The sequence below is a fragment of the Chiloscyllium plagiosum genome, chromosome 27 (assembly GCF_004010195.1).
Source record: "Chiloscyllium plagiosum isolate BGI_BamShark_2017 chromosome 27, ASM401019v2, whole genome shotgun sequence".
NCBI lineage: Eukaryota > Metazoa > Chordata > Chondrichthyes > Orectolobiformes > Hemiscylliidae > Chiloscyllium > Chiloscyllium plagiosum.
In genome coordinates, this window is record NC_057736.1 from 35,691,868 (window position 1) to 35,715,625 (window position 23,758).

Sequence of the window (23,758 nt, forward strand, 5' to 3'; positions counted from 1 at the left end):
CTATCTCTCTTCATAACCAAGGTGAAAGTCACAGAATTGTGGTCACCATCACCAAAATGTTCACCCACTAACAAGCCCACCACTTGTCCCGGTTCATTACCGAGTACCAAATCCAATATGGCCTCCCCTCTGGTTGGACAATCTACATACTGCGTTAGAAAAGCTTCCTGGACACACTGCACAAACACCGCCCCGTCCAATCTACTTGATCTAAAGAGCTTCCAATCAATATTGGGAAGTTGAAATTGCCCATGACTACTACCCTGTGGCTTCTGCACCTTTCCAAAATCTGTTTCCCAATCTGTTTCGCCACATCTCTGCTGCTATTGGGGGGCCTATAGTAAACACCCAACAAACTGACTGCTCCTTTCCTATTTCTGACTTCAGCCCATACTACCTCCAAAGGCAGATCCCCCTCGAACTGCCTTTCTGCAGCCGTTATACAATTACTGCCTTTCTGCAGCCGTTATACCATTAAAATGTCAAAAACATTTGAAAGGACCAGTATCCCCAAAGTAACAGCCAGAAAGTATTAGAAAACAGCTGATTTCATCCAGCTTAACTTGCCAATGACCATTCTAACAAGTTCAGTATAGACCATTGCCTTGGCAAGTTCAGCCAAAGTTTCTTCAGTGGTTGGCAAAGGGAGTAAGGTCTTACCAAAGCTTTATTTAAATCCATTGGAACTGTGCATACTCTCAGTTTTCTAGATTTACTCATTGATACCATTCTGCTAATCCAGTCTGTCGGAATTGTCACGTTTTTGATTATTTCCCTCTTTTCTATTTTGTCTTTCAGACTGGGGTTGATGTTGGCTGCAACTTTCCTCAATAGATGCTGCATTGGTCTCATCTGCTTTCAGAGAATATTTGCCAAGAAGTCTTCTAAGAGCTATAAAGACATCTTTGCAATCCTTGAGAATCTGTTCGGCAGTCAATAACTTAGATTTCCTACAGCGTGGAAACAGGCACTTTGGCCCAACAAGTCCACACCGACCCTCCGAAGAGTAACCTACTCAGATCCATTTCCCGCTGACTAATGTACATAACACTATGGGCATTTTAACATAGCCAAATCACCTGACATGCACATCTTTGGACTGTGGGAGGAAACCAGAGCACTCGGAAGAAACCCATACAAACACAGGGAGAATGTGCAAACTTCACACAGATAGTCGCCTGCGGCTGGAATCGAACCTGGGATGCTGGTGTTGTGAGGCAGCAGTGCTAACCACTGAGCCACGGTGCCACCCACTTATTTGTCTGTGAAATGTTGCAAATCTCTTCAGGTTCATTTAGGGTTATTAGTCCAAGCTTTAGAAAAACTTGAACTGAAATGAGTGGATTTTGTTTAATTTTTAGTATCTAGAGTTTCAGACCTTCACTCTTCCCGTAGAATCAGGTTCTCAGTTTCATTTATCCTCTTGGGATACGTTTCATTGCAGCATAAATCCTTAATCTTACTTTCAGGGTTTCATTTTTGGGTCACCATCTTGGGTGTAACTTCACACAGATCTGTGAAGCTGTTGTGTTGACAAAGAATCAGACAGTTCATGGTCACTTGAGCTCTCTTTCTGCAGTCATTATTCTAACAGTTGCAAACTATTTAACACCTTAAGATCTGACAATATCAACCTGTTGTATGGCACAGGCTAATTTATAAGAATCATAAGATGACATTTCTACGGAGCTATCTTTAGCAGCTTGTTTTGCTTCTTGCTGGCTAAACATGTATAAGCCAAATAATAGTTTCTTGCCATTAGAGTACTGCTTCCCAGGCTAGACACACTTCCTTTTACATGATGTCCTCTGCAAATATTTATATCCTGCCCTTGATCTTTATGTTGGCTCTACTGTAAATATTTCTTCCATTTTCCTAAACTGTTGTTTTTATTTGCACTAAGATTTTTTCAGCGTATTGAAAAGCCTTGTTTGTTTAACCATTAATACAAGCAGGCACACAATTGACAATTTCAGAGCTTCTGTGCATGTCAATAGTTCTCCAGAGATTAAACTTCTCTTCAGCAGATGTGCTCTCACTGCAGGATCTCTAAAGCATAAGGCAATCCTACCTCTGATAAGATCATCTTTCAGCTGTCCTAATTTAGCCGATCTGGTAGATGTATCTATAACAAGTCATATAATGATCAATAATCAAGCTGTGATGTTGAGCAAATATGATTCATAACAGGCAGTATTTGCTGATAGCCACTACTATGCATGTAATCTCATCCAGAAACATGCATACATGAAATTCTAGACACTACGTCATTATGTGGAATCTACATACGATATCATACAAAAATGCTGCACTTTGCTTTGAAGCACAGACGTGCTTTTGAAACAGGGTGAAGAAGTGGGCAGTGAACGGGGAGAGGGTAACCGGGGAAGGGCGAGCAGCAAGCTTGGAATTAAGGAGTGGAGGAATCAGGAATGGGAATTCAGGGAGGAAGGGAAATCGGGGAAGGGCAAACAAACTGGGGGTGGTGTGGAATCAGGGAGTTGGAGAGATAGTCTCAAACATTTGCAGGGCTCTTTCCTACACTCCATCGAGTAGTTCAGTGGCGGCAAAGCACTTGTCCTGAAGTTGTTATGTCAATGCAAAAGTCTTGTCTTTACAATGAAGAATGATTTAAACCCGAACATCAGAAGTGAGAAAAAAGGTAATCAACCCCCGAAACATTAACATTTTTAAAGCAGCCGCTTGATTTTCTGTGTTCCCACACGTGGAACTGCCGGGGAACCCCACCACTGCTAGCAGTTCACGACCTTGTGTCGCAGGGTGATGACGTGAGGGCGATGGTCGCAGGGTGATGACGTAAGGGGCCACGCGGGGCCTGTGGTCGGCGGCGGAGCTCGAGCAGCAGCTGCAGGGGCATTATGGTGAAACCCGCGTACAGGGGCCGCGGGACCGTTAACCCGTCCAGGTCGAGCACTAACCCCGGTAAGGGAGAGGGGAGAGGGTTAAAGTGAGGGAAGGGAGGGGAAGGGAGTTGAGAGTGAGAGGACAGTTGTAGATGGTCAGAGGGAGTGAGAGATGAGGAGGGGTCTTCAGAGTATGGGGGTGGTGGAGATGAGGTGCATAAGAGGAGATGGGGAACTGAGAGGAAGAGTTGGGAGTGAATGTTTGTGGATATGATGCAACTCCAGCAGACGGCTGTATTAGAACATAGAAAAGTACAGCACAGAACAGGCCCTTAGGCCCACAATGTTATGCCGAGACTTAATCCTAATGTAAACTATAGTAACTTGACCTACTCGCCCCTCAACTCACTGCTATCCATGTACATGCCCAGCAGTCGCTTAAATGGCCCCAGTGACTTTGCTTCCACCCCCACAGCTGGCAATGCATTCCATACATTCACAACTCTCTGTATAAAGAAACTACATCTGATGTCTACTTTATACCTTCCTCCTAATACCTTCCAACTATGACTTCTCGTACCAGTCAATCAATCCTGTCCTGGAGAAAAGTCTCTGGATATTCTGAACTCTCCAGCTTTGTGCTTGCTTTTAGATGTGCACTTATTCCAGGCAAGTGGAGATTATTCCATCACTCTCCCAATTTGTCTTGTGGATAATGGACTAGGCTTTGAAGAGTTGAGTCACTTGTTGCAGAAATCTCTTACTAGATTTTGTAGCTCATATGACTCATATAGTTCAGTTTCTGGTCAATGGTAACCCCAAGATGCTGATAGCTGGGGAATTCATTGATGGCAATGTCATTGAATGTCAAGAGATGATGGTTAGATTTTCTCCTGTTGAAGATGTTTGTTGTCCCCCTCAGCTCAAAATGTTGACTTTCCTGCACCTTGGATGCTGTCTGACCTGTTGTGCTCTTCCAGCTCCATTGTCTCAGTTTCTGAAGAGTCATGATTGGTAATGAATGTTTATGCAGTTCATCAGTGAATATCTCTACTTCTGATTTATGTTGGAAAGAAGGTCACTGCTGAAACTGGTTATGCTGAGGATACTATCCTGAGGGACTTCTGCAGTGCTGTTTTGGAGTTGAGAAGATTAACCTCCAACGACCATTTTCCTTTCCACTTGATATGACTCTAACCAGCAGATAATTTTCTTTTCTTGGTTCCTATTGATTCTAGTTTTACTGGAGCACCTTGATGCTGCAGTCAGTCAAATGCGGCCTTGATATGAAGGGCTGTCACATCCACCTCACTTCTGGAATTCTGCTGTTTTGTCCATGTTTGAAGCAAGGCTGTAATGAGATCAGGAACTGAGGGGGCTTCGCGGAATCGAATTGAGTGTCAGTAAGTGGGTTATTGCTAAGCAAGTGCTTCTTGATAACACTATTGATGACACCTTCCATCACTTTGCTGATGATCGAGAGTAGAACAACAGGCAGGTAATTGGCTGGATTGTTTTTGTCTTGTCTTATGTGTGCAGGACATATGTGCACAATCTCCCATACTGCCAATTAGATACTAGTGCTGTAGTGTTACTGGAACAGACCAAGATGGCACAGAAGAAAACCCAAGATAGCCTGAGCACTTTGTGGTGAATTGTGATGTAGAATGGACTGCTTGAAGGGGTGTTGCAACCAGGTTCAATATTAATATTCAAATGTGAATTGGATATATACTTGAAGGAGCCAAAACAGACACAATGAGCTGAATGGCCTCCTGCTGGGTTGTATCACTGTAATTTTGTAGTTGGGTAGTTGAGGGTTTAAAATTAGGGTAGCGAGCTTTGTAGACATTACCATGATAGTTACGTTAAGTAAACATAATGAATTGCAAGTGGACATAAACAGTTTGAGTGCGTGGGCAAAATCTGGCAGATGGAGTGTAATCTGGAAAAAATGTAAAGTTCATTTTGGCACAAAGAATAAAAAGGCAAATGTAGGAAGATTGTAGAATTTCCAGGTACAGAGAAATCTTTGTGCATGTGTCGTACAAAGTTAGTATGCAGGTATAGCAAATAATGGCAAAGTCTAATGGGATGCTTTCCTTTATTGTGGGAGAAGTTGACAATAAAGTAAGATGTTATGCTTTAGTTATAAATGGCATTGGTAAGAACACATCTTGAATACTGTGTGCAATTTTGGCCGCCTTAAATAAGGAAAAAATTATATGCTTTGAAGTGGTACAGAGAAACGTTTCAGAGAACACCTCTGGGACACCCGGACCATCCAACCCAACTACCCCGTGGCTCAACACTTCAACTCCTCCTCCCACTCCACCAAGGACATGCAGGTCCTTGGACTCCTCCATCGCCAGACCATAGCAACACGATGGTTGGAGGAAGAGCGCCTCATCTTCCGCCTAGGAACCCTCCGACCACAGAGGATGAACTCAGACTTCTCCAGTTTCCTCATTTCCCCTCCCACCACCTTGTCTCAGTCAAATCCCTCAAACTCAGCACTGCCTTCCTAACCTGCAATCTTCTTCCTGACCTCTCCGCCCCCACCCCACTCCGGCCTATCACCCTCACCTTGACCTCCTTCCACCTATCGCATCTCCAACGCCCCTCCCCCAAGTCCCTCCTCCCTACCTTTTATCTTAGCCTGCTGGACACACTTTCCTCATTCCTGAAGAAGGGCTTATGCCCGAAACGTCGATTCGCCTGTTCCTTGTATGCTGCCTGACCTACTGCGCTTTTCCAGCAACACATTTTCAGCTCTGATCTCCAGCATCTGCAGTCCTCACTTTCTCCCAGAGGAAGTTGATATCTGGAATGGCTAACTGAATGTTCACTGAGGATAAATTGAACAGACTTGACTTGTTTCCACTCAGACTGATGGATGACTTGGTATCTTGGTACCCAAAAGGTCTTTGGTTGGGTTGCAGCGAATTGTGTTTTTGCTCTCCAAGGGTGGTGCTACTTTGGTTCACCCTGCCTCAGAAGTCAGTGGAAGCAGATTGTTGTATACTTTTAAGGCAGAGATAAATTTTGTTAGGCAGGAGAATCAAAGATTATTGGGAAGATGGAAATATTGAATTTGAAACTCAAACACATCAGTCATGATTTAACCGAGTGGCTGTGCAGACTGAATGAACCAAATAGCTTACTTCTACTTTGTACATTTGTACAACAACAAAGATTTAGTGGTGTGCGCTGTGTGGCATTTACATCAAATATATTTGGATGATTTCAGCCTGCTTTTTATTTGATATGCATAAATCTGTAGCATGAAATTACAGTTAATTCACTTTCTTACCGGTACTTCTCTAAGATAGTGCCAAACCATAAAAATTGATAAATTCTTGAGATTAGCCTCTGGGAATGAAGTAGATCCCAGTCATTAATTGAATCACTAGGATTTTCGCAAGTTGCATTACAAGTTTAAGATTTCTACAGGTTTGTTAGAGATGAATTATTTGATGTAAAAGTTTCAAGCAGCAAACAATGCCTTTCTTCAATTTCTGACTTCCCTCTCTTTGCAAACAGAAAGCAGTGTTTCGTTAAGTCCTAAGCATAGTACTAGTTGGTTGTAATACGCATATTATGTATATGCATGGTACATAATCTCTTATTTAGGTAAGAAACCGCTTGAAAACTTAATGCATTTTTCCTTAATTAAAAGTTACCTATTTCAGTTTTGCTATATTTACACTCCTTTATTCAAATATTTGTCATTTAGAATTTTTTTCAGTGATAAAGTGGTTTGTCTTTAATAGTGCTTTTGTTTCTGAGCAGATCGGCCGAAAGATGCAGGCCATACGAGAGACCGGGCGACTATTAAACGCCTTAATATGTACAGACAGAAGGAACGAAGGTAGATATCCTAATTATTTTTTTGTTGCAAAATTCAATCACATAAAAATTGTAGAATTTATCTGGACAATGGTTAACTCACAATCATCCGAGACAGAAAGATAGTTTAATTCCACAATTTGATAATACTGAAACTTCATTGATCTACTGTATTTTTGTGAAGGGGTGTTAGAGGAAGGATGAAAGAGAACAGTTATGCTAATAGGACTCAAGTAAACTATAAATTGTGACATCAGCTGAAGAAATTTTCAACTAGAAAAAATACCTCCAACTTTTCATGATTTAAGTAATTACTACTGTAACATGAAACACAAACGCGTGGTATTACAGGTGGGGTTTGTCAGTGTCACAACCATATCATTATAATACCCATTTTATAAAGAAGGTTAATTTGAACTTTTTTAGATGAACGTGTCAACTTGAAGATTTCAGGTGTCACTTGACTGACCTGTTAATTTATTCCTGCCAGAAAGACAGGATGCTCTGTATTTTTGACATCAGTCATAAAGAAAGTCAATTAAAATTCGTTAAACTTTGGACAACACAATAGGTCATGCCAATGTGAAAAACAGGAAACATAGAGTCATAGAGATGTACAGCATGGAAACAGACCCTTCGGTCCAACCCGTCCATGCTGACCAGGTATCCCAACCCAATCTAGTCCCACCTGCCAGCACGCGGCTCATATCCCTCCAAACTCTTCCTATTCATATACCCATCCAAATGCTTCTTAAATGTTGCAATTGTACCAGCCTCCACCACTTTCTCTCGCAGCTCATTCCATACCCTCTGTGTGAAAAAGTTGCCCCATGGTCTCTTTTATATCTTTCCCCTCTCACCCTAAACCTATGCCCTCTAGTTCTGGACTCCCTGACCCGAGGGAAAAGACTTTGTCTATTTACCCTATCCATGCCCCTCATAATTTTGTAAACCTCTATAAGGTCACCCCTCATCCTCCGACGCTCCAGGGAAAACAACCCCAGCCTGTTCAGCCTCTCCCTATATCTCTAATCCTTCAACCCTGGCAACATCCTTGTAAATCTTTTCTGAACCCTTTCAAGTTTCACAACATCTTTCTGATAGGAAGGAGTCCAGAATTGCATGCAATATTCCAACAGTGGCCTAACCAATGTCCTGTACAGCCGCAACATAACCTCCCAACTCCTGTACTCAATACTCTGACAAATAAAGGAAAGCATACCAAATGCCTTCTTCACTATCCTATCTACCTGTCACTCCATTTTCAAGGAGCTATGAACCTGCGTTCCAAGGTCTCTTTGTTCTGTAATACACTTAATGGTAAGGTCCTAGGGAGTAAGAGTCCTGCTAAGATTTGCTTTCCCAAAATGCAGCACCTCGCATTTATCTGAATTAAACTCCATCTGCCACTTCTCGGCCCATTGGCCCATCTGGTCCAGATCCTGTTGTAATCTGAGGTAACCTTCGCTGTCCACTACACCTCCAATTTTGGTGTCATCTGCAAACTTACTAACTGTACCTCTTATGCTCACATCCAAATCATTTATGTAAATGGCAAAAAGTAGTGGACCCAGCACCGATCCTTGTGGCACTTCTCTGGTCACAGGCCTCCAGTCTGAAAAACAACCCTCCACCACCACCCTCTGTCTTCTACCTTTGAGCCAGTTCTGTATCCAAATGGCTAGTTCTCCCTGTATTCCATGAGATCTAACCTTGGTAATCAGTCTCCCATGGGGAAGAGGTGCCGGAAGACTGAAGGTTGGCTAATGTGGTGCCACTGTTTAAGGGTGGTAAGGACAAGCTAGGGAACTATAGACCAGTGAGCCTGTTGTCGTTGGTGGGCAAGTTGTTGGAGGGAATTCTGAGGGACAGGACGTACATGTATTTGGAAGGGCAAGGACTGATTAGGGATAGTCAATGTGGCTATGTGCGTGGGAAATAATGTCTCACAAACTTGATTGAGTTTTTTGAGGAAGTAACAAAGAGGAAACATAACAGACCCTCACGGAATTCCAGCTTAATTGTGTTTACTTTATGGAACATTAATCAGAGAAGTTAATATAGCAGCATTCTTGCGTCCTTTCTGTGGGAGTCTCTGTGACACACTACTTTAAAGATAAGACAGCAAGACGATCTCTGTATGTCAGCATGAGAGAGATTCTCAACCTGATGAGATGACAACAATCCAGCTAAGATATGTTATGTTGACACACGCTACGGCCACCACTTGAAAGCCATAAATGTGAGTTAAACAAGACTGCAGAAGCCAACACAGCTTCTGAATTGCAACTTCAAGTTTATAGTCCCTTAACTTCAAAAGAGTATCTTTAAACAAGATGCAGCGATAATAGACAGCTCTTACATCCACCGCAAAGAATCTTTTATCTGTGTCTACTTTTAATAATTTTTAGTTGGAAACCTTGAGAAATAGTTGTTACTAAATAACCATTGATCTTATTTAAAAGGCTAAGCCTTACACTTTTTTAAACTTGGAAAAATTAAAAACAACAGAGTTCAACAAGCTATATGTTCACACGAAAAGTTGCAGACATGCTTTGTGTGATCATGACACCAGCTTGTTATCTACACAGTGCAGATCTCTGAAATTTAGTAATGATGTTGCATAAAATTAAAGCAAAGAGTCTGATGCAGTTAGCTCTTAAGTGTTGAGTGACTTGGCAGGTGAATATTGGGTTTACATTGAACATTTAGCTGTATGATAGTGGAAGTTTACCATTGTTGTATTTTCTAATATGATTTCTGAAGTGGTGCCCAATGATTAAAATAATTTTTGTATTTGAATGGAAAGTAGTTTGAGATACTCAATAATTGAATCCTTATGGTTTATCAACCTTACATTCTGTTAAGAATGCTCACACTTCTGCTCATGTTTTGTGATTGTGCTTTTCTCAAAAAGTTGGACTGTTGACCTCCTTATGACTTGATCTATTAATTGTACTTTTGTTCTACCTCAACGTTTACTAATTTTTCTGAAGCGCAGAACCATTTTATACTTAATGATATTTTTCCTTTGTAGAAACAAAGCAGGAAAGGTCATCCGGCCCCTGCAATTCCAGTCAAAAGTTTCATCCGGCACTACTGCCCGCGTGGAGCCAAATATCAAGTGGTTTGGTGAGTTCATATTTTCTGTGCAGAAGATGGAGGAAGACAATGGGTATAGTTGGTTTGATGCACCGGCTGTGCTGGCATGAATAACTGAATGTGTTCGGTTTGAGCAGTTGAAGTCAGCAGCAGACTTGTTGTCTGGACCTCTGCAGGATCTGCAGCTAAAATCTGTCTCTTAATTTCTTAACGATGGGAGGGATTTGAAGCAGTAGTACAAGTCAAAGGGATTAAGATGAAATATGAGTGGACTTTTGTTCAGTTCAGTCTCTTCTGGTATTTGTACAACCTATAGAGTTAATTAGATCACAAAAGTTACTTCATTTGATTAAGTGATAAGGTATTACATATGTCAAATGGCAGAGGTGCGAGGTTTTTTTATTAGCTTTTACAGCAGCTTAAACCCTTTTGTTTAATATAAACACATGGAACAAATACGTCTCAGTGTATTTTTGTGTAAACTCACTTTTAAAAATAGTATATATTGATATATTTAAACTTAGATGCAGGAGTTGCTGGGAGTGAAGGAATGTAGGAGCAGGAGAAGGCCATTCAACCATCCAAGCCTACTGTGACATTGTAAATCATGGCTGATCATCAATATGCTGCCGTATTCCTATGCTGTCTCAATATCACTTGGTGTCATTGGTACCTAGAAATTTCAGTCTCTGTCTTGAACTAATGACTGAATGTCCACAGCCTTTTTTGGTAGAAAATGCTAACGTGTTGTCGCCCATTGAAGACATTCTTTTTCATTTCCATCTAATGCCTTGCCTTTGATTTAGAGACTGTCTCTTTCTAGTTCTAGACCCCACAACCAGGGGAAGTATCCTTTCTGGATCTGCTCTATCTATTCCTTTAAGAGTTTTGTATGTTTTCATCAATTGTCTCTCATTCATCTAAACTCCAGAGAAAACAGGCCCTGTTTCCTCTCCCCTCATCAGAGTGCAATCTCACCATCCAGAAATGAGTCTGGTGAAACTCTGCTGTACTGCCACTGTGATAAGTATATCCTTAGGTATGAAGTCCAGAACTGCACTCAATCCGAGTGCAGTTGCCCCACTGTTTGATACAAGTGAAGCAAAACCTTGCTCCTGAACTCTCATCATGTTGCCTTGTGAATTGCTTGCTACACCTTTATACTAGCTTTCATTGACTAATAGAGAGCATCTAGGTTCCTTTGAACATCAACACTTTTCAGTCTCGTATCATGCAAGTAGTGTACCTTCATTCCTCCTACGAAAATGGATGATCTCTCACTTACCACTTACCTCTCACTTATTCCTTCTGCTGTGCTCTTGTCACCTTAGCCTGTTTAAATTCTATGAAGCCTCTCTGTATTTCCCAACTCTCATTGCCTCATAATTTTGTGTCACTTGCAAACTTAGAAAACTGACAGATGGTCCCTCTAGTCAAATCATTGTTATAGATGGCAATCACTTGGGTCCAAGCATTGATGCATGTGATATCCTACTGGTCATTGTCAATCTGAGAATGACCCATTTATTCCATTTCTCTGCTTTTAGCCTATTAACCAATCCTCATACCGTAGAATAATAGAATCCCTTTAGTACAGAAAGAGGCTATTTAGCCCACTGAGTATGCACCAACCCTCCGAAGACCATCCAAACCAGAATCACCCCAGCATCCCCCCCACCCCATCCCCATAACCTTACATTTAACATGATTAACCCACCTAGCCTGCACAACCCTGGAAACTACAGGGCAATTTTCAGCATGGCAATTGACCTAACCAGAATGTTACCCTCAATTTCATGCCTTCAGTTTTGATTACTGTCCTCCTGTGTGGGACTTTATTAAAAGACTTCTGCTAATCAAAATGTACCACGTCCTTATTGGCTCTGCTAGTAATATCCTTTTAAAACTGAATTAGGTTTTGAAATGTGGTTTCCACTTCAGAAGTCCACATTAACACTGTACATTGAGACCAATGTCTTCTCAGTACCAGTAATCAATCGTTTATAATAATTTATTCATATTTCCTTCTACTGGCATTGAACTCGCAAGTCTGTTGCTGATTTTGTCTCTTTTTTTTAAACAGTTAGGATACATTTCCAACCTTTCAATTTGTAAGTACTGTTGCAGAATTCATAGAAATTTTGCAACAAGGTCACCAGTGTATCCACTATACCTATAGACATCTCTTTCAACGCAGGCTAAGGTCATCGGGTCCTGAAATTTCTCAATTTTAAGGTCTCCAATAATACTTTTTCTTTTACTACAGGTTATGCCTGTCGGTGCTACAAATGCAAGAACATTAAAGGCTTAACCAGCAGATGTTTTTTAATTAACTTGCTCATAGACATTATTATGCACCTCTGGAGCAGGTGGAGCTTGAGCTCGGGCCTCCTGGCCCAGAGTAGAGATGTTACCATTGTGCCATAGGAAGGCTTTAAGAGTTAACAGAATATGTTTTTTATTTAACCTGTTTTTCTAATCAACCTGTTCAGAGATGTTATTACAAACCTCTGGAGCAGATGGGATTGAATGTGGGCCTCCTGGTCCAGGGGTAGGGACATTACCACTGTGCCATAAGAGGGCTCCAAGGGTTAACCTTGTACCCAGGATTTCTCAACTTAAGTGCCTGATCTCAGTTCCCCTCTCAGATGAAATGTAGAATTGATACAGTCAATTCTGCTGGGAAAGTTTCCCACCATGTAATAGCTATTCCAAGAGCAGAAATCTGGGCACGCAAGTTCCCTGTATTCTTATTTTAGTATTGTGCGACTCAGATTTTATTTGAAAATCTATCTTCTAAAAATATACTGGTAAAATCTTTTTGTTTTGTGAACAGCTAACACTCGTGTCATAAACCAGTCATTGCTACAAAAATTCCAAGATGAAATGGGCAACGTGATGAAAGACCCTTATAGAGTAGTTATGAAGCAGACCAAACTTCCAATGTCCCTCCTCAATGACCGAATCAAGCCTCACGTAAGTTATTAATTTTCTTTTATTGATTAGATAGAAATTTATTCTTAAAATGTCCCTTGGTCATCGAGGTTGACTTGCATCCTCACAAGTTCAGTGGGTGCTGAGATGTCTGATTAAGTTCATTCAGCAAACTCTGCAGGAAAGCTGGTACTTCAAAGGCTGGGTAGATGGGTTGTTTCCCTTCAAAGCCTCCACTTCATCTACACAAGTTTTGAAAAACCATTTTTGTTTTGGTGCCTTCTCGAATGAATCTTTTTGTCTTGGTCGGTCACAAGTCTTGAGTTGTGCATGGTATGGTATGTTTTACTTCTCCAGGGACATTTTAAAGATGTCCATATATATTTCCACTGTCCTCCTGGGAGTTCCTACTGTGTCCGAGTTCCAAATTGAGAAATTGCTTCAGGAGCTGCAGTCAGCATAAGAATGATATGTCCTGTCCAGCAAAACTGGTTTTGTGTGATGAGTGCCTCATTTCTGAGCTATTGCATTGATTTTCTTGCCACTGGATTTGAAAAATGTTGTTGGATATTGCTGGTGACATTTGTCTCGCACTTTCATTTACATAGGTTATCCAGTTCTCTGAAGCTGATAGGGGTGTGGGGATCACTGTGACCTGATAAACAATATCCTTAATTTTGGGCTTGAGATCCTGATTCTCAGACACTTCCTTCCCCTCTCAGCCAAAGGCTGAGCTGGCCACATGGAAGCGAGGATGAATTTTGTTATTTGTGTCTGCCTTCATTCAGAGAATATTCCTGAGATCAGGAAAATGGTCCACATTTTGCAGTATCCCTCCATTATCTTAATCAGTTCTGGCTGGAAAAGCTCATTAGGGTTTCTGGTGATAATTAAAAGATCCATTTATCATGTACTTCAGTCAGAGAGTTGACTGCATACACATAAGCTGCTTCAGCTCAATGAAGCTCTTTGAGCTTGGTCTGGTTTTGGATTGAAGGCAGGTGTAATCTGAACAGTTTCCTGTCTATGCTGAAAATTATTTCTACGTGGCTAATTTGTTGGGGATGAGATACAATAAAGATAATGTAGAAGAGTTGGTGAAATGGAACAACCTTGCTTTAAGGCCAGATTTCATTGAGCTAAGATTTGTGATTACCCGACTTGCACTTTGTTGTGGAAGAGATGGAAACTCCTGACAACTTTGAGGATGCCAAAGTACTTCTTAAGCCTTCAAAGGAGACAGAGACAGGGGTTTTAGTAAGGTCAAAACAGTGGATGTACTGTTCTTTACACTTTTCTTGAATTTGCTATATTGTGAAAGTCTTGGACAAATATTGCACTGACACTTTGGAAGGAGTTCCTCATCCATTGGAATGAGGCAGTGGAGGAGGATCCTTACAATTTCAGAATCTGATCATCAGTTGGTAGCCATTGTTAATGGAAACTTGTTTGCTGCTTGGAGTTCTGAATACAATGTTGCAGTTAAAGTGGAGATTATTTGTAGCATCTAGACTAAAATACAAATCGTCAAAAAGAAAATGCTCTGCATCTTTCAAATTTCAGTCACTTGACATTTGTGTGTAATTTCTTGGTAGTGTCGACTGAAGTTGTTTATTGTGAAGTTCATTGGCAGTGATGGTGTAAGTTCTGATGGTACTTTATTCATGCTGGCAGTATATCATGAAGGAAATGCAGTGTCAAAAGATTTTCCTATAAATTCAAAGTGGAAATTTAAAAATTAAGTCATAAATTGTAATTGGCAAAACAGCTTAAATCACTCTCCTGGGGAGGCTAAATATGCTGCTGGCTGGAAACAGTTTAAACTTTGTACTTTTAATCAGGAATACAATTTGTGGCTTTTGGACTGCTGTATTTTTGAATGCATTTTTGTGTGAGGCTGTTCCATGGTATCATAAGCTTTAGACTTCTGACAGTTGTATCCTGTTTGGAATCACATTCAGTATTAGGTAAAACTTGTCTTAAATAAAGCATTTTATCCTGTTGCTGTCACATTTGGAATAACTTAAAAAGAGTCCTGCCTTTAGAACTTTTGAGAAGATGCATGACTGATTCTTTTTAAAGAAGGGTTTTCTTTCAAAGGAATTTGTGGAACACTTTTAAAATTTCTTTTGCCCTTCAGCATTTGCCACAATTTAATCAAAAGCATAAATAAGTAAAGCATTCTGATTCTTCTTGCCAAATCGCTTTTTTTTTTAGCAGTCATGGAGGTCCTTGCCTCTTGGTAGTCAGAAATTATTGTCATTCCTGAAAATAGTGCTTTCAATGTGTTAACTCCCTATATATGGAGCTATTTAAAAAGCTGATATTGAGATCCAATGGCATAATCTGGTTTTCTTTTGACCAGTCAGTGACCGTTTTAGCAAAATTGCTCTGATAATCATAAAATAATTTTGCACGTCATAGAAATGTACAGCACAGAAACAGAAACTGCTGTCCAACTTGTCCATGCCAACCAGATATCCTAAATTAATCTAGTCCCATTTCCCAGCGCTTGGTGCTATCCCTGTCAACTCGTCCTATTCATATACCCGTCCAGATGCCTTTTAAATGACCAGCCTCCTCCAGTTCCTTTGGCAGTTCATTCCATATACGCACCAACCTCTGCATGAAAATGTTGCCCCTTCGGTTCCCTTTAAAGTTTTGCCCTCTGTTTTGTATATTTATGTATTTTTTGCACTTTCTAACTTATTTCAAAAGTGGAAGCATTCTTTTCTTGCTAATGTTCAAGTTAGTTACCAAAGATGAACTCCATTAAATATTCAAATAATACTTGATCTTTAATTAGCCATGGTGCAGTAACTTTGTCTTAAGTGGTACGAAAATTACTGATCACCAAAATATTTAGATGTTTGAGGGACCTGATGTGAGCAGCTGCTCATCAAGCAAAGCTGTGTACAAGGTTTGCTGGTGAAACATTGAACTTTATTGATTTGTCTTCAAATCATTTTTGGACTAAATAATGTATATGTACTCATCTCAATGTTTTGATCTATAGAATTGCACTACCCATATATCAGGTTGAAATTTCTGATAAATTGTTTTCTCCAAACATTTTACAGATTATCAGACATTTAAAAAGATATTTTAACCCAGTGTGGAGTAGTTATTTTGAGTATCCATGCTATGTAGAGTCATAGAGATGTACAGCATGGAAACAGACCCTTCGGTCCAACCCGTCCATGCCGACCAGATATCCCAACCCAATCTAGTCCCACCTGCCAGCACCCGACCCATATCCGTCCAAACCCTTCCTATTTGTTTACCCATCCAAATGCCTTTAAAATGTTGCAATTGTATCAGCCTCCACCACTTCCCAAGGCAGCTTATTCCATACACACACCACCTCTGTGTGAAAAAGCTGCCCCTTAGGTCTCTTTTATATCTTTTCCCCTCTCACCCTAAACCTATGCCTCTAGTTCCGGACTCGCCCACCAAAGGGAAAAGACTTTGTCTATTTATCCTATCCATGCCCCTCATGATTTTGTAAACCTCTATAAGGTCACCCCTCATCTTCCGATGCTCCAGGGAAAACAGCCCCAGCCTGTTCAGCCTCTCCCTAATGCTCAAATCCTCCAACCCTCGCAACATTGTTGTACATCTTTTCTGAGCCCTTTCAAGTTTCACAACATCTTTCCAATAGGAAGGAGACCAGAATTGCACACAGTATTCTGACAGTGGCCTAACCGATGTCCTGTACAGCCGCAACATGACCTTCCAACTCCTGTACTCAGTACTCTGACCAATAAAAGAAAGCATACCAAACGCTGCCTTCGCGATCCTTTCTACCTGCGACTCCATTTTCAAGGAGCTATGAACCTACACTCCAAGGTCTCTTTGTTCAGCAACACTCCCTAGGACCTTACCATTAAGTGTGTAAGTCCTATAAGATTTGCTTTCCCAAAATTTAGCACCTTGCATTTATCTGAATTAAGCTCCATCTACACTTCTCATCCCATTGGCCCATCTGGTCAAGATCCTATTGTAATCTGAGGTAACCCCCTTTGCTGTCCACTACACCTCCAATTTTGGTGTCATCTGCAAACTTACTAACTGTACCTCTTATGCTCGCATCCAAATCATTTATGTAAATGACAAAAAGTAGTGGACCCAGCACCGATCCTTGTGGCACTCCGAATGATCCAATGATCATTAGTTATCGCTTGAAATATGCTGCTTAGTAACTATATTTGAGTGCTGGTTGAGGAACCTGGTCTTCAATATATTATACACTAATTCAGCCCTGATGGTTCCTCCCATGTCATGTCATGTATCTACGTTGTGTATTAAACCTGCACATTTCAGTTCAGAGTTGTCCACTTAATATCTTTTTGGTTTTATGTAGATAAAGTGATGTTGAAAACCCACAATACAGTGGTATGTACCTGTGAATATTATAGTTTGTAGACGTTGTTCACTGGTACCTCGTCAGTGTGTTTAGTAAATTTTCTGAGTCTCATGAACGTGGAGAAGGTTGAGTTTATAAGGATAAACAGGGTTAGCAGAATTAACTACATTGAAAAGATAATTCTATTTGTGTCCACGATCTCTCAAAAATGACCCATGAACAAACAATTAACGTTCTATATTTTTTCAAAAATATGGTAAAGACGTGAGGATTAAAAGTTATGTGTTTGACTGTCAGTTTTGTAGTTTTAGACTTGTAGTTCAGTGTAGTAGCAGATTTAGGCAATTCAGTCTCTTGAAATTATTCCACCTCTCAATAAGATCAATTACGGTTAATATGTAGTGTGGCCAAACCAGAAAGAACCATGTCTGCGCACGTGAAAGGCTCGAGAAGTAGATAACTTTGGAGGGAGAGGGCAGTGCCTGGATACCAGCTAACATACATTTCCTTGATGAATCCCAGGTCTTCCTGTGAACAGCTTCAATTATTACTTCTCTCTACGTATTAGATTTGTTTGTCACTTCGATTGTTTTCCTCTCAAATAAGTTAACATCGGTTATGTGATTGAAATTCTATCTTGAGTCAATTTTTGGCCATCATTGTTATGCAGGTAATCTGATTAGGAACATGTTCTTCATCTTGTTCAATCCATTTGTATTTGTTATTTGTACCTTAGGTCCTGATCCATTTCTTAGCTCACTTGTCTATATGGATATTTGCTTTGCTTTACAATTATTCTTTCTGCCATCATGATTTCAAGGATGTGAAAGCATTGTTCTGAGTGTAAAAAGCATATTCATCCATTCATGATTTAAAATGAAGGATCTAAAATTCTGCCTGGAAAAGCAGCATCCTAGAAGTTGTTGAAATTCGTTCAATATGATTGGACCATTGACATTTCAAGCTATCTCTTTTTTTTAAAATCAGTTTTACAATGATTCTGACCGAGAAACAAATGCCTAGAATTCCCCAGATGTGAATTGCTGTTGTTTGTCACAAGACACCTCATATTTATTATAAAAAACTTTTGCCACATAAGCCATAATTTATTTTAAAGTTAATAGTCCAAAAAAAAGGAGATTGTTAAAATCACTTGTGATTTTTTTCAGTCGAGCTAAAGGATATGGAGAAGTCTTCAAATTCCTATTATGCTTCTGTCATAGTACTTTCTAAGATTGGCTTGTTTGTGTTGTAGTTCCTTTAATATTTTTGAGTGTCATGTTTTGTGTTTGGACTCTTTATCTTGTTTATAAAACCTGATGAAATTTTATCCAGTTATGCAAAATAGAGATGTCTATTTGCAAGATGATAAAGAAATGTTTCTTCTTTGTAAACCTCCTTTACTTCTGTTCTTTTCTCAAAGTTGACAACTTCTGCAGCTACAGGCTTTTCTTGGGTACCTTTACCAAGTTCTTCATGTATTAACTCAAGTAATTAGTTGGCAAGCTTTTCAGCAAGAAGAGAAGCAAACAATCAAGTTTACTTGTTTCCTCAGATAATGCTGTCTGCTGCAGTAATCTCTCGATGGGGATTATTATATTGTCATCAGGAGTGTGAACCTTGTACTTTTTTTTAAGGGTATTAATAATTGAAATTCAGAGAGCTTGAATTGTTGTGATAGATGGTAGATCTATTCTCCTCCTTGGATTGCTGCCCAGGGTGTGAAAGCTAAAATTTACCCTGTTGGTTGCAGTATGTAATCCCCCACTCTACAATGGTCAAGATCAAAGGGTTTCCTGAACCAAATGACTCAGTACTACATTTGCACAGTAAATTGTCCAGTGTAATGTAATCTAAGCTTGAACTTGAATCTATATTTGAGTATGTGTGTATTTGAGTAGGTGATTTTCTGTTTCAGAGTGATGAATGTTGTCGCAAAACTTTGTTTGTTTACAGAATTCAAAAGTTCATATTCTGGATACGGAAACATTTGAAACAACCTTTGGTCCTAAAGCTCAACGAAAGAGGCCAAATCTTGGTGTCTGTGATGTGCAAAGCCTGGTGGAAAAAGCTCAAACATTGGCAGAAGAATATGATCTAAAAAAAGACCGAGATCTGGTTGTGGAAGACACTGGCGTAAGGTGAGTAAATTCTAGGAAGCTGTTGGGATGCACAAATGTAACTCTTGATTTTGAATATTGAAGATTTATTATTGGATTTGCCATAGTCCCTATGGAATGTACATTTAAAAATCAGTACAACGTGCAAAATTACAAAGATGCCGCCAAAATCTCTTAACAACTGTCCCACTCAAAATTTGAGGGTACAACAAATTTTATGGTATTTCAGCGCTTCAGAATTTATTTTTCATCTGTGGTATCAGTAACAGCTGGAATATATTTCACTCGTTTAATTTTCAGAATTTGCCCTTTTAACTTTCGTGAAAATCTTGTTGCTGCTGAGCCTGCAGTGGCCGCTACCACTCAAGCTCGCTGCTTTGTATCATTATGTGGACAGGAGTGTTAGTGCTAAAGCCCAAGTTTCCAAATTCAGTTGTGCTGTTATAGGGAAGATGCTAACTGAAGCCAGTCATTTTCTGGATGGATAGAAAGTACCTGGCACTCACTCTAAGCGACAATTATTTGCTTAAGAGCATTACTGGTGAACGTTTGAATTATGGTTCAACTTTGGCCACCAATGGTGATTGATGAGGGGCATTGTTCTTGGCATAATCAGAGATTTGATTCCAATAGTCATCTTTTTAAGGGAAAAAAAACCACCTGATATGTCAGAGTTTTGGCCCATCAGTGATGAAAGGATGGTTACAAATGCCTAAGTGAAGTATGGTGTGTATCTTGAAGGGAACGTGGGGCGACTTAACGTAATGTGGTTGGTGATTTCAATTTTGTTAATTTCAATTTTGATTAGGGATGAAGTCAGAGAAGAAATCTTCAAAAAAGGGCAGTCTAAAAGAATATGGGGTGAGCTGTACAAGGTATGTACTTTGCTTGGAATTTTATCAATGGGTGTCTTCTATCAGAATTTAGCAATAAACTGATTTGAAATGTTAGTGTAAATTGAATAATCACACTTTTCCTTTTCCTTTTGTCAAAAAATGGACAAGAATTATGATGGACATGTGCTATGTAATTTTTTCATAAGTTTCTTTATATCTATAACTTTATGGGAAGGTTTTTTATTTTCTCAGTTTGTAAATAGGATCAAATGTCTTCTATAATAAACTATTTTCTATTCTCTTTGCAAAGAATAGAAATGTCACCAATTTCCACATCAAACAGGAACCTGACTAAAATTGATTGCTGAAATCAAAGCAGAAATTGGTGGAAATACTCAGCAGCATCAATGAAGAGAAAACAGAGTTCATGCTTCAGATTCATGACCTGCTGAGTACTTATAGCATTTTCTGCTTTTATTAGGGAGTTCATTACGTCGCCTATAATCGTCTCCACTGCCATCACCACCCACTCCTTAAAATCTTATTGAATACATATGTAAACATTGCGTTACTTCCCTTTATAATTATGCGTACTTTTAAATACTATTTTAATGGTATGTTATAAATGATTTAATAAAGGATGTGTATGTTTCTTTGTTGAACCTATTTAACAGTAAAAATGATTTTTGGTTAGGTGATTGATTCATCAGATGTTATAATCCAAGTACTGGATGCCAGAGATCCAATTGGCACACGCTCACCCCATATAGAGGCTTACATAAAGAAGGAAAAGCCATGGAAACATTTGGTATTCGTATTTAACAAGTGTGACCTCGTACCTACCTGGGCAACGGTAACGTTTTGGTTTTAATTTTATGATTACTTTCCTTTTCCAGTGTGGGCAAAGTCCCGTCCCCTGATAGCTGCAGTGGATGAGCAAAAAATTCAAACTCTCAAAATAGGATTTGTGAAATCAAGATCTGTTTCTGTCTTTTTGTTTAATGACATACTGTTAAAATAATGTACGTCACCAGAATAGTTACTAGGAAAATCTTTACTTTTGTTTATGAAATATAGATTTAGCATACTGTCTCTGTGCTTCATGTATTTCTGTACTTAAAAATCTATCTCAGGATGATGATTTAGTTGAATAATCTAAATGTTTGTGATTCTGGATGCAGGAACTCCCTGGAAAGTATGAGAGAATTTCAATTATTAGCATCTTGGTACAATGAGATAGGCAGACTCGTCATACTCAACATCAAATCCGCAAACAAAGTTTGTGAAGGGATCCAGTTAATCAATTAATGAAGTGGGAATCTGCGAATACTTTTTCTTTGCAGAGGGAATTTGAGACCAGATATGTTGCTTTAGGATTGGATTCAGATTCTCTCACTTCTTGAGCAGATCAATTCTGAATAACTGTGGCAAATTTTAAAAATTCTTTAAAGACTTCACTGATCATTGAAGTAGTTGAACTATTCAGCCAATGCAGTAATCAATGGGATATTCATACATATAGGTCTAGAATGAAGCTGTACAACATTAAGCAAGTACAGCAAACTTTTATTAACCAGTACTGTAAAAGCCCTAGAAGCGTGCTGACTGATCAAATATTCCGAATAATCAAGAGGTACACATAACTGCAGTGAACCCTGAACAAGCAAAGCTTCAAGGCAGCAGCGTCCCACAAAAAGAAATCCGTGTAAAAATACCAAAAGACTTTCTAAAATTGATGTAAAAACTCACAGCAAATAATAGAAACATAATGCGAGGGGTATACACATCAATGTTATACTTTATTTACAGCATACATATTTAGACATCACAGTATTTGAGGAGTCAAGAGTGCAGGTTGGTAAGGTATTGGTTAAAACAAAGTTTTGTGTATATATGTCTGCAGTGAACTGTTACAATAATTGTGATTCCACATATTGCAGGTTTTCTTTAGACATTGCATTAAAAGTGAATAGTTACATTTTCTGTGCCCTAGAAACGATGGGTTGCAATCCTCTCACGTGAATATCCAACTCTTGCCTTTCACGCCAGCCTCACCAATCCCTTTGGAAAAGGTGCTCTCATCCAACTCTTGCGACAGTTTGGCAAGGTAAGAGGTTTTTACAAAAAACCCACTTGGCTGCAAACATGATCAGCACTGCAAAGAAAACTCACTTTGAAAATCTGTTGTGAGGTATTAAATGGATAAATTTTGGGTGATACATATTTATGGGTCTATTTTGACCTCGTATAGCAGCATGTAACTAAATACAACTGTGATTCAGATTACACAATACACAGATTACAAGATGTTGCTCCCACAAATCCTCTTAATCTCAACTAAGATTGGACAAATCAAGTAACTAAAGGTGGATCAGATTTGCGGGTTGTAATGTCAGATGAATTAATCAGACTTGGTTAAGTACTTGGTTTTGGTTTGTTGAAAAAGCCACATGGTTGAAAAAGTCACGATACAAATGAAACAAATATTCAGAATTTGCTACAGAATGTATGTACTGTTGTCTGTCAAACAGGTAACTTAATGAATAAATGATTTCAAAGAAGTAACTACAGTAGTAGAGAAGCGGTAATAGGAAAACTAATAGGGTTAAAAGCCAATAGGTTATCTGGATCGGTAGCTGCAGAAATATTGGAAGCACTGGTAGGAGTTTTCCAAAATTTCTTAGATTTTGAGAAAGTCCAAGATGGTTAGAAAACTGTCATTAGAAACCCAACATTCTTATTCAAAAAAGGAAAGAGCCAAAAAAAAAATAACGACCGACAGTCAGCTTAACATCTGTTCTTGGAAAAAAATGTTAAGTCTATGATAAAAGATAGAACGGTTGTACATTTGCAAGTACATAATATAATTTTGCAGTGTGAGCATGGCTTCATGGAGAAAACTTAGGGAATCATATGAGAAGAGAACAGTTAGAATAAATAAAGAGGAACTTGTCAATATAAGACATGTGGATTTCCGAAAAACATTTGATAAGGAAAGAACGAATGGTGTTGGGGATAGTATATGAGTATGAATAGAGGATTAGCTAACAAATAGAAGACATTTGAGATAAAGGTGGCATTTTCATGATGACTTGGATGAGGGAAGTGAATGTGCCATCACCTGTTTTGTGGATAATATCAAAATAGGTGGGAAGGCAAATTGTGAGCGTGTCACAAAGGATGTGCAGAGGGATTTAGAAAGATTAAGTAAGTGGGCAAAATAATTGGCTGCTGGAATATATTGTAGAAAAATGGGGAGGGATTCTGCACTTTGCTAGGAAGAATAGAGGAGCTGAATATTATTTAAATATTATTTAGATGGGTGGCACTGTGGCATAGTGGTTAGCACTGCTGCCTCACAGCGCCAGAGATCCGGGTTCAGTTCCGGTCTCAGACAACTGTCTGTGTGGAGTTTGCACATTCTCCCCGTGCCTGCGTGGGTTTCCTCCGGGTGCTCCAGTTTCCTCCCACAGTCCAAAGATGTACAGGTTAGGTGAATTGGCCATGCTAAATTGCCCGTAGCCTGAGGCAAAGGGGTACATGTAGGGGAATGGCTCTGGGTGGGTTGCTCTTCAAAGGGTTGGTGTGGACTTGTTGGGCTGAAGGGCCTGTTTCCATGCTGTAAGTAATCTAATCTAAATGGAGAAAGTCTACATAAAGCTGCAGCACAAGAAGCTCTGGGAGTAT

The 23,758-nt window shown here is 39.5% G+C and overlaps 1 protein-coding gene across 1 annotated transcript in view; it reads left to right on the forward strand.

The window, feature by feature from the left end:
• Window positions 1-2,795: 2,795 nt before the first annotated feature.
• The window catches only part of gnl2 (guanine nucleotide binding protein-like 2 (nucleolar)), a 49,320-nt gene continuing 28,357 nt past the window's right edge, over window positions 2,796-23,758 (forward strand). Inside the window, exons 1-8 of the mRNA XM_043717874.1 lie at window positions 2,796-2,943; window positions 6,657-6,735; window positions 9,751-9,845; window positions 12,652-12,791; window positions 19,072-19,256; window positions 20,044-20,110; window positions 20,766-20,924; window positions 22,065-22,178. Coding sequence (XP_043573809.1) covers window positions 2,880-2,943; window positions 6,657-6,735; window positions 9,751-9,845; window positions 12,652-12,791; window positions 19,072-19,256; window positions 20,044-20,110; window positions 20,766-20,924; window positions 22,065-22,178 — 903 coding nt within the window. The 5' untranslated portion in view covers window positions 2,796-2,879. The remainder of the gene's footprint in view (window positions 2,944-6,656; window positions 6,736-9,750; window positions 9,846-12,651; window positions 12,792-19,071; window positions 19,257-20,043; window positions 20,111-20,765; window positions 20,925-22,064; window positions 22,179-23,758) is intronic.